The sequence below is a fragment of the Gopherus evgoodei genome, chromosome 12 (genome assembly GCF_007399415.2).
Source record: "Gopherus evgoodei ecotype Sinaloan lineage chromosome 12, rGopEvg1_v1.p, whole genome shotgun sequence".
NCBI classification, from domain to species: domain Eukaryota; kingdom Metazoa; phylum Chordata; order Testudines; family Testudinidae; genus Gopherus; species Gopherus evgoodei.
The window spans coordinates 34,341,733-34,354,007 of record NC_044333.1 but is presented as its reverse complement, the minus strand read 5'-3'; the positions used below and the strand labels follow the sequence as shown (position 1 = coordinate 34,354,007).

At 39.8% G+C, this 12,275-nt stretch overlaps 1 protein-coding gene across 1 annotated transcript in view; it reads right to left on the bottom strand.

The window, feature by feature from the left end:
- CDH13 (cadherin 13) overlaps positions 1 to 12,275 on the bottom strand; it is a 749,109-nt gene that overhangs the window by 610,285 nt on the left and 126,549 nt on the right. Inside the window, exon 2 of the mRNA XM_030581605.1 lies at positions 5,936 to 6,047. Within this exon, the coding sequence (XP_030437465.1) occupies positions 5,936 to 6,047 (112 nt within the window). The remainder of the gene's footprint in view (positions 1 to 5,935; positions 6,048 to 12,275) is intronic.

The window sequence follows — 12,275 nt, the reverse complement described above, 5'->3', positions numbered from 1 at the left end:
CAACCCATTAGGCAACCTAGGCGATCGCCCCGGTCATCAGTGGTATTTTGGGGGCACCATTTTGGGGGCGGGACCTTCCGCCGCCTACAGCACCAAAAAAAATGGCGGCACTACTGGAAACATAATTTGTTTTTTTTAATGAAAGCTGAGAGTTGAATGCAATCCCATGACTCCAGGAACCTGGTGTTAAAGAAAATCACTAAATATCACAAGGCTCACAATAAAATTTCTTCGTTGGAGTTTAGCTCTCCAAGATTTTGATTTTGAAATTCAGCACATTTCAGGAGCTTCTAACAAAGTAGCTGATGCTCTCTCACATGAGAGTTTCCCAGAATCCAGTAGTTAAAAAGTGTTCTTAAAATGTAGAAGTCTGTTGGTTATATACTTAGTGGTATATGTAAAGGTGCATGTGTTGTATTAATCTGTTTATTTTAAAGGTCTAGGAAGAAATCACAGCCAGTGAGCTTCCCCACTGTCTGCAATTTGGGGGGCGTGTCATAAACAGATAACTAAGGGTTAATGTCTCTTACACCTGGAAAGAAGTAACCTGAAACACCTGACCAGAGGACCAATCAGGAAACCAGACATTTTTCAAATCTGAGTGGAGGGAAGTTTGTGTCTGAGTTCTTTGTTTTGTGCCTGTCTCTCTCTCGGCTAAGAGAGGATTTCTATTTCCTGCCTTTCTAATCTCCTGTTTCCCAGTTGTAAGTACAAAAAGATAGGTTTGGTTTTTTGTATTTACATGTGTGTAGTTGCTGGAGTGCTTTGAATTGTATTCTTTTTGAATAAGGCTGTTTATTCAATATTTCTTTTAAGCAATTGACCCTGTATTTGTCACCTTAATACAGAGAGACCATTTTTATGTATTTTTTCTTTCTTTTTAAGACCTGTTGGAGTTTTTCTTTAGTGGGGAACTCCAGGGAATTGAGTCTGTGCTCACCAGGGAATTGGTGGGAGGAAGAAGTCAGGGGGAAATCTGTGTGTGTTAGATTTACTAGCCTGACTTTGCATTCCCTCTGGGTGAAGGAGGGGGGTGGGGGAGAGATTGGCTCTCTCTCCTTGTGTTTCCAGGACTGGAAATAGAGAGGGTGGAGTCCTTCTGTTTAGATTCACGGAGCTTGCTTCTGTGATCTCTCCAGGAACCCAGGGAGGGAACACCTGGAAGGGAGAAGGGAAGGGAAATGGTTTATTCCCCTTTGTTGTGAGACTGAAGGAATTTGGGTCTTGGGGTCCCCAGGGAAGGTTTTTGGGGGGGACCAGAGTGCCCCAAAACACTCTAATTTTTTGGGTGGTGGCAGCTTTACCAGGTCCAAGCTGGTAACTAAGCTTGCAGGTTTTCATGCTAACCCCCATATTTTGGACGCTAAGGTCCAAATCTGGGAATAGGTTATGACAGACCTTCCGCCGCCTACAGCACCAAAAAAAAATTGGCGGCACTACTGGAAACATAATTTGTTTTTTTTTAATGAAAGCTGAGAGTTGGATGCAATCCCATGACTCCAGGAACCTGGGGTTAAAGAAAATCACTAAATATCACAAGGCTCACAATAAAATTGTGAGAACTGGCAGCACTAAACCTCCTTCCCCACCCCCAACCATCACTACTACGGAGAGGGGCAAGTGGATGGGTGCTATGCAACATGCTTCCAAAATCCTCCCTCCACTGAAGAATGGGAGGGAGACTGGAGATCAGCTATTAAGTTATTGTCAGCCAGTGGCTTCTTAGGCTACATCTCTGCTATAAACTAAGCATGTGATTCCCAACTAGCATAGGCCTACTCACGCTAGCTCTTATCAAGCTAGCGTGCTATAAACAGTAGTGTAGCCAAGGTAACACGGGCAGTGGCAAGCCGTGGCATGCACTAGCCATGCAGAGTACAAACGCTCCTGAACCCCATGGATATGTACTCAGAACACTAGCCTGTTCCACTGCTCACTGCTGCCAGTGCTACACCAATGGCCAGAGCAAGCTAATGCAATATGTCACACAATAGATTTTCCCTCATAGGATCCAATGCATGTGGGACTCCTTTAAGGGTGAGAAAGGGGTTTGGAACAACTTCTTGAATGCTCTGAACTAGACCATGTTCTCTAATCTATTGTTATCACAAAACCCCAATTATTCTTATTATTAACCATTTGCATTTCAGAAGGATTAAATCAAGGCTGAATTTGACTCTATAAATTTATATTCAAGTGGTCCTACACATTACACCCACTGCCACATTTTCAAAAATGAACACTAAAAATATTAGTGTCTTTAACTAAACACTCACAAGTGACCAAAAATAAAAATAAAAAAAATGCGAGGATCTGCATTGATGGTAAAAGATTTCTAACTTGAGGCCTCGTTGAACATTGAACGGAAGAGGTTTAAAGTGTACCCTGAAGTTGACCAAACCCAGGCTTTGGTGAAACTCCGAAAGAAGCCCATTCCCAAAGCAAGAGCCCCAGTAATCCTATTAACTTCAGTGAGGGTAGGCTTTTGTCCCTGCACTTTTCGTGAAGCCTGGTTGCAACTAAGGAACTGCTACCAAGAGTAACCCTTCAGATCTTATCTGCTACATTTCCAGCAAATCTCAGTGTCTCTTATTCCTGCCTTCCACATCTTCCTTAGAGAACGGTATTTTCTAAACATTATTTTTGTTGAATTCATAATAAATTCGAAGGATACAATGGATTCACCTAGCTTAGCTGGAGCACGACCTTAGATCTCCTTGCCTAGCTCTGTTGAGCTCTCTATTCCATGTTGCTTTTCATTTGTCCTTGGTTCATCTTTTATGCAGTCTGTATATAAATATACTTTCCTTCATCAACCTCCTAAAATAGTTCCTATGTAAGTTAAAAGCTGCAGCGGTTCTTTTATTGTATATTATTTTCTTCAGAGTCCTATGCGTCAGCTGATTGTACTTCCTCACTGAAGGTATTTAAAAGTTTGCTGAATATGTGAAATAACTTTTTTATTGCCAGAACGCATGCAAATAAAAAAAGAAATAAATGCCTCTAGCTTTGGTCTCTTTTTTTCAATAAGTTTCATGTATAATGAATATAGCTGCATTTATGGCCAACTAGTAAATACATAAGAAACAACTATAACCCATACTTAATTACTGGAGGAAACATTGGCAATGGAATCTTCTTGTTGAAATTAAAAAGATCAAAAAAACAAATATGATTGTTTCCCTGCTCTTCAGTGGAGAATTAAAAGCTGCTTGGTTTATTGAAGACTACAAAAGCAATCACTGTTATAGACCTGCTTTGCATACTGGCTCTATTAATTTACATACTCATGGTAGGCCTCACTTTCAGTTACAACCGTTAAATTATACTGCTGTTGAGTAATGGGTATAAAAATAATGCAACAGCATGCAAAGTGTATTTAAACAGGCACAATTAAAAATATTGATTCCACTGAAGACAAAACTGAAAAGACTATGCACAGATTTAATATTGTCACATCCAGGACACACTACTTATGAGTGATTGAGTTAGCTAGTTGACAATCTATCTTTGTTGCATGTTATGTATTAGGCTAATTTAGCATCTGATTATTAAAATAATTAAATTCCCAAGATTGTTCTGAAATGTTTTCCCTCCTGCTCTCTCCCCTCTTAAAATTAATAATGTCTTAATTATTGTGTCAGTTTCATACCAGTGCAATTTGCTAGGTCACCACAATGTCGTCCAATCAACAATGGCTTAAACAGTTTGTCCTTTATACTGCTGAACAGATCGAGGACAAATCAGCAAGAGATTTGGACAGACGTGCTAAGGCATCAAAATACTCAGATACAGCCAAAGAGAGAGAGACACTAAATATTATTTATTTGCATTTAACTAAATTTTAACATGCAGACATTTTTGTCCTTTGAGGCCATGAAACCCCCAATGTTATGCTGTTTGGCTGCTATGTCTGTTCAACAAATTGCTGGTCTTCTTTTAAAGAAAGCAAACACCTGAACTCTATGGAATCGAGAAGGTGCTCAGCACCTCTGAAAATCTGGCAACTCATTTTAGTGCATAACGGCAACATTTTCAAAAATGCCTAAGTAACTCAGGATGCTACGTTCCAGCTTCAGCTCAGGCACCTAGAAGCCCAAATCACATTGAAAGTCAATAAAAACTGTATTGCTTTTTGGAGATGGAACTTAGGGATCTAAGTCTCTCAAGTGCTTTAGAAAAGTTGACCCTAAATTTGGATCCAATCCAAAGTTCACTGAAGTCACTTTGACTTCAACTGGCCCCTGGTGACAAAAGTGTAGTACATGTTGTAGTAGGAAGAGAGCCTGAGATATAAGATAAGCCCTTGTCTCAGAGGCCTGGTATATGGCAGGACCTGCTCACAAAATCTGGCAAGAACAGGGCTGATATTGCTAAGAGGTGCTAAGTACAGAGTACTCACACAAACACATCCCAATATCAAGTGGTATCAGAACATCTCAATATCAAGGATGGTACAAAACAATCCCCAAGGATAACAGAAACACATTGATCCTTTCTAAAACAAAGTCAGGATGATAGTACATAACTTGTTTATATCAGGGTATAAAGATGTATCTCAGAGTAAGTATCTTTGGCCAGCCTAGGGGACAGTGGAAAGTCCCGCAAATGACCAAGCTGCATCCATTGTCACGGGCATACGTGTCTTAGTGTCCTCGTAGAATCTGCCAGGTGCTATTACTATGCTTTGTCAACAATAAACCTGGCCAGGTGCCTTCATACCTTAACAGCTCTTGTGATTATTTGGGCAGTTTGCTGAAGGTCTGCTGTGCCAACTGTCTGCACAGACCTGGGATAGCACACAAGGAGAACACACACATACATAGCCAAACATCTAACCACACACATCTCTGAGGTTTGATATAAACTGAAAAACAGAGCAAATACTTTCACTCACAGTATAATCTTAAATAAGTAGGGGATGGAAAAGGGAAAGGTATTCCTTAAATTGAATTTTATTGCTTTTTATTTTTTTATCTAAACTCTGAATCTTTCGCATAAATGTTATTACATTTGAACTGTTAATTTCAGCTGTTGAACCAAATGTGATCAAATGAAAAGGCTACTAAATAACATGAATTATGTGGGGAAAATGCAGTTTTTTTAATCAATATTTAAAGCTCACATTAGGTACCAATTAGATTGACAGCCTTGAAGTCTCAAATCCTCAGAACAGGTCCCAATACATAATGAACAATAGCAGTGCAAGCTTTGCAACACTGCATCATTAATGTACCTGGAAAGACAAACTCTAATGTCGAAAAAAGAGTTAAATCTCCCTGGTCCATTCAATCTTTGGCCTGTCTGCATAGGGTGTATGGTGCCAAGAATCAACGCCAGCTCAGCTCTAGTGGTCATTTTTGTGATGTGGACACCTGCCATTGGAAAAGGGACTAGATCACTCAGATCAACTGCTTAGATCACAGAAGAGATGGTAATAACTTTTTTAAACTCAAGCCTGATCCAACGTCTACTGAATTTTATGGAAAGACTCTTGTTGATTTCAATGGGCTTTGGGTCAGGATCCTGGAATGGATGCACACCAGGGAGGAAGAATGAATTTATACTGAAATGCAAGTCAAGATCCTTGTGTACGGTCAAGTACTGATACAGGAGGAAGGGCAAAGAAATGCAGGAGGTGACTCATTCATAAAATCAGAGGACGATCCTAAGCATCCATGTAAATATTCAAACCCCAACAGATAAACGTGCAGAATTTTGCCAACCCTAATTCACAGCAAAGTTCGAAATCTGTCTAATTAAAGGATTTTAAGGGGAGGGGAGGAGCTATTGCAGTACCCAGGTGGAAGCTATGCCTGGAATCATGTTATAAGAAGGAAGAGCTCTCTGATAAATTCACAGCGTGATACGAAAACACAGACTGTGGTTAACACAGATTTTTGCAAAAATGACATATGAAAATTACATTTCTTACCGTTCAGAATTGGCTGGTCCTCTGTGAATTCAGATGGCTGTTCAATATGAAAAACCTTTTGCTGGAATCCAGGGATGCATTCTAAATCTTCTGCAAATACAAGCAACAGCACCTGAGGAAATAGAGGGAATGGACTATTAATATCCACTTGCTCACCAATCTTCTTGGCTTTCATGAATGGTAGCAAGATTAGACTTAATGTTCATTTAAAAAAAAAACACCCACACATCCAGCTCATCACAGCTTCCCTTTAAAACTTTCTAACCATTGCTTTGCATGAGAAGTTTCAGTCAGCATATACACAGGCAGATATATAGAGGTTGCAAAAAAATAATCTGTCTAAAGATACAGCTACACTGCAGCTGGTGGGGTAATGCCCAGTTTGGTAAACAGACGTGCACTAGCCCTGCTCAAGCTAGCGTACTGAAAATAGCAGTGTGGCAGCATGGCCTAACTGCCTGAATACAATACTGCCCAACCCTTGTGGTATATATGTGGACAGTTAGCCTGAGTCACCAGCCACATTGCCCCAGGCCCACACTGTGCAGATGTACCTAAGATTAATAATGCTCAGTTCAGAAACACACTTATGCAGCTGCTTAAAGTTAAGCATGTTCTTAAGTCTTTCTGAAATCATGGGACATAAACACGTATAAATAGGGCTGGAGTATGCTTAAGTTATTTGCTGAACCAAGACCTATAAGCTTAGGTTACTTTAGTAAATCTCTGAGCTAGTGAAGTCATCTTTTGTTCAAGAACAAAGTTTCATGTCACAAAAGTTTCCTTTGTATAAACTCTGGCAGCAGATGGAAAATGTCAATTCCTCACCCCCACAAAGCTACAGTTTGTCTGGTTTCCCCATAATCAAAAAGTTGTTTACCCCAGTAGACTGAAAATGGAATGTGTAAATCATTCTGTAGTTGGATCTGAAGACTAAAGTTAAATACAGCTTGTGTCACAGTTAGTATCTGATCACCAAAGCACCCTGTCACCAAAAGAACATCTGGGCAAGGGAGGGAAGTTAAAAGCAAAATAAAATTGGTTGGGAATAGGTACGATGTCAATCTCTGTTTTGGAAGATTTGTGTTCTATCACTGAATAGAGACAACAAGCTGAAAGACTATTTTCTTTGGTGGGTTTTAAATGGTGGAGGAGCAGGTAGGAAAAATCAGAGAAAGAGTGGAGAAGAAAAAAAGGCACAGAAAGTTTAAGGGTTAAATGAAGCGCACGCACACACACACAAAAAAGTCAGATCCAAGGTAGCAGGGAGGATACATTTACTTTTCCATACCCAAATATAAGCACCCAAATTTTCAAATGCATTTCCTTGTTTTGGGGCCTCATTTTGGGGGGTTTCCTCTGGTCCTGATTTTCAGAGATGCAGATTACTTACGACTCTCATTAGTTTAAACAGATTCCTAAAATGTCTCCAGCTGGACACCCAAAGGAAGACCAGAGAAGGGATACAGAGTAACCAAAGAGAAAATGATACACTTGACTTCCATTAGTACAAAAAGGTAAAGGTTGACATGCAATCCCCACATGAAAGGGCCCTTATACTCAGTTGCTACCTACAATGCTTGACATGCCAATGAGAGAGGAGCTCATCATTTTCAGGGATGTAACACTATTCCTGCAAATAAACCTCCTCACTATAGACTAAGAAGGAGGTCCTCTAGCATAGCACCTTCAGTGCTACCTTTGTTAAATAAACCTCTTTGCCATGTTTCTCTTCTCAGAGGACAAGTGATTATTATGATCATTCTTAGGCTAGCATGCTCCCTGCTTAGCCAGCCCTTGTTTGCGCTTGTCAAAGAATCAAAATGCTACCCAGGTTTTCTTTCCATACAGAAAAACCTATGCACTACAGAGTCATTGCTGGCTTTATATTACTCAGTCTTTCAAAGCACAGGGAGGACAGCATCCCACCTGCTCTTATATCAGTTGCTCTTATTGAAACTGATTCTTGGGCAGTTTTTTTCACATAAACACTTGCTGTAAAAGACCAGCTAGACATGAACAGATACTGTGTGCTATAGCCAGAATGTTTCCAGTTGGCAGAGTGCAAATGTGGCAGATGGGCACATTTCTCATCCTTCATGACATGCACTACATTTGCCCGTTTGTTCAAGTTAAAAAACAAGAGAAAGAGAGCGCAAGCAAGCAGAGTCTAAGCCTCTTTGCAAGATTGTCATGTCTCCCATACTATTGCTGCTTCCCCTTCTTCTCTTAACAAACAGCAACTTGCAAACAGAGGGCAAGATCCTCAGGCATAAATCAGCATAACTCCATTGTCCCACAGTGCCTCACTCCGCCCTCCAATGTCCTTCTGTACCAAGGACTCACACAGTAAAGCCCAGATTTTTAAAGCCAACACTCAAAATTGCAAATCAGTTATTTAATGCACAGAAGTGGCCAGATAGGCATGTAACCAGCCATTTGCATGTGCAACTACTCCATCTGGATGCAAATCCACAGTAATAGCGCATGAGAATGAAGCATGTAACCCATGCCAGCTTGACGCAGATAAAGAGTCACATGTAGTGGCACCTAGATCAACTAGAGATTGATAAACCTGCTACAGCTGTGGCTAATAGAAATGTGTCTTTTAGCTCATGCACTAAAGACTTGTGCATTAAGCTCCAGAGGTCTCAGGTTTGATCCTGCTTGATGATCAGGGTCTGGTGGCATATATTTGCATATGCATTTTCTGCGCAGAGCTGCAACAGTGTATTTTTTTAAATTAGGCCTAGTTGACACACGATTCCACACAGCATAAATTAGTGCAAAATAAAATTTGTCACTCCTTCCTATACTCCCATGTCAAGACACAAACAGTGAACTACACAGTGTTGAAAAACCAGCCCAGTTTGGCAGAATAGCCCATAAAGTACATACATTTCAATGAAAAAGATAAAATTAATTACGAACATGACTTTGCTGCTAAAAAAATACATGGCAGTGGATATAAAAAAGGCAGTAAATCATAGCTTGATCGCCTAGCCTCTCGAATCTTGAATTCTAGTTTGTAGCCTTGGAAAACATAGATTACGATTGGAAAACTGATCTGGATATCATCTAGGTCAGTAATTTCAGATAACGTGTGTTGGCTGTGAAGTCAGGATTATCTAAATATGCCATGAGTTCACTTCTGAAAGTCTAGTATACAGGACTCGTGTAATGTCAACTTAGCAAACAGAATGTGACCTTTACTCTCTGAAATAATTACAAAATGCGGGCCTGGCCTTGCTGTGAAATGGAACATTTTATTCAAGCTGTGCAATTCCAAACACTTTCTTCTCTCCCAGACATTAGACAAGATGTCAAGTCTGTCATCACACGGAAGGTTTTTATTAATTATCTTTTAGAAGCACAGTCCTTCTTGTAAATTTATTTTTTCACGCCAAGAAAATTCTTCCATTGAACTAAATGTCTATCTTAAAATTTTGTTTGCTAAAGGTCTTCACTTTGAAAAGCCCTGGCAAAAAAATAAACCAAGTATAGATCTGTGTTGAAAGCAAAAGAGAATATTGTTTAAAGCAGAACATATTCTAAATTTCAGCAGTATATAGAATTCATAATTGTGTGTGTGCTAAAAAAATAGCTTCATGGATCATTAACTGTTTAAAGAAAGTAGAACTGGGATCTGAATGCTTATAGGTATCTTCTCTCAAAGAGAATATTTTATTTTGCACATAGGAGATTTTTAAACATTGTGAAGGTACACAAATGCTGTTCATACTTACAAATTAAAGGGCATATATGCCCCCAATTCAGCAAACCCCTCCTGTTTAGCAAAGCACTTAAGCTGGTTGAGAATTTTTTGGCAACGTGTTTTCACCAAAACCATCAAAACCAAAAGTATTTGCTGAAATACATCAGTTTCAATGAAACTTTCATTGGGAAGGTTTCTTAGGTCCAGGATGGAATTTCTGGTCAAAACAAGAGAGGCACCTACCCCAAAATAGCCAATAGCAGGGTGGTTAGGGCACTCACCTAGAATGAAAATTTCAAAACATGGTTTTGTCCCCATACTGAACTAATTAAATGCTGAAATCTCAAGATTTTTTATGAAATGGAATTCTTCCTTTTTGATCCTCCCTTATTAAGCACATGCTAAAATGCTTTTGACTTTAGCCAATGAGTTTCTTGAAGCTAAAAGTACACTATTCTATAACTGAGAAGGGGTCAGTCTTCCATCCTTTTACTGAGCAAAATAGTATCTGCAGCCTTCAATGACTGAACAATTCTGCACTAAACACCATTTGCTCATAACCTAAATCAATTTGGAAGTGAACCATTCCCTGCAAAGCAAACTGCAGGGTTCAATCACACAGCCCCAGAGAGCCCATAGACTGACACACACAACCAACCCTCTCACCTGGCGCAATTTACTTCTTAATAAAATGTGAAGATTGAAGAGGCAATTTTTAATATCCTGACAATTTGTCTATGCAAACTTACTACTGGTCTTTATAAAGAAATGTCACTGGTTCAGCTAGCTCCTATGTAAGTTTGGTCATAAGGTCAGTAGATAAAGCTGTGCTCCCAATGGTGGTATTAGGCCTACTAAACATCTTAATAAAACAGCAAACATATTCTAGAGGTCATGGTTGATCTCAGTGCTTGCACAAGAACCATCGAATGGAAAGCAGAAGGACATCTCACTTTTTTTTTTTTGTCAGAGAATAACAATTCCATCTTGCAGCAGATTTAGAGGCTCTGAAATGAATGTCCATTCCACATTGGGACAGAGGAATGGGGGGGGGAACTTACCTTTCTAATGTTTTGGTGAACATGGTGGCTAGGGTACTGCCCCGGGACATAGGAGGCCCAGGTTAATGTCTATACTCTGCCAGATTCAGACTGAGCTAGGATGAAAAACTCCGCTCTGGATCAGGGTCATCCCAGGCCATGGCTGTAACCGCTCAGTACAAAGTCTCTCAGACCCCAAAATGCTTCCCAGGAAAAGTGCTGTGGAAACCGATACATACTCGTGAAACAACAAAACATCATTTTTCACCAAAACTGCATTTAAGCAAAACTGTTCTGACAGTTTTTATACCTCTCCCACAGCAGATATTCATGAGAAACCTGAACTGAAACCCTTTGTACGTGACACCATCTCAGAACAGGACTTCTCTGCCTCTCAGCAATTGATGGTCCTCTAAAACAAGCTCCCAAATAGAACATAAAATGGGATTTTCAAACCATCAGATCTCTCAGCTTGTTATACAGGAATTCCTTGCAGATCAGATCAGCCATATCCCAGATTTGGAAGTGATGTTCTCCACCAGTTCAACTGTAATCCTTCTCGAATATTTTCTGTCTGATGTGTAACAGATCAAGTCCCTATTATAAAAACTATAGACCTCAGAATGCCAATTACATCTCACATTGTTCTTATGGGTTGAAATTCATCCTCATGCAGAAGATTCACACAAGGCATATCCAAACAGGGGGTAAGTGGGGTATAGTCCGTGCATAGGCTAGGGCGAACTGTATCCAATATCAATACAAAGAAATCTCAGATTATTAGGATTACAATATTCTAAAACTGGAGGTACAAATTCTATCCCTGGTTCCATGCAAGCAATTGTAACACTAAGAAATCACCATTAAACCCTATAAAGTTACAGGAAAAGTTAACATGGAAAAGAGAATCAAGCGTAAGTGACAGTATTGCCATCCTCCAGAGCTCAAAAATCAGGAGTTAGGACCAAAGACATCATGTGATGTTTAGAAAATGATACAACTTTAGGTTTTATTTTCTTTTGCTATTTGTTTTGTTTTAAGGTCTGGGGTACACTCAGCTTGTTTTTTTCAGGATTTCATCTGGAATCATGAGAGCTAGAAACCTGTTGTGTTTTGTTTTTTAAAAATTAAAGCTGAGGTTCCTGCATATATTCTCTCATAATACTATGACCCCAGGGGCTGTGGAGTGAGAAAAAAACTCCGAACTGCTAGAGCTGGTAACACTGAGTTAATCTCAAGATGAAAAAATCAGGGAAGAATATGTTGTTACACAAATTGAAATCCTGACTAAAATTCTACTCCAACTCTAAAGACCCTTTCCTTCCACAGGGGCTTCAAAAATAGGGCCTCAGCATAAGAATGGCCATACTGGGTCAGACTAATGGTCCATCTAGCCCAGTATCCTGTCTTCTGACAGTGGCCAATGCCAGGTGCTTCAGGGGGAATGCACAGAACAGGTCATCACCAAGTGATCCATCCCCTGTTTTCCTTTCCCAGCTTCTGGCAAATAGAGGCCTATTAATTTCATTGGGTAACCCTTGGTTCTTGTGTTATGAATAACACTTCCTTATTTACTTTCTCTACA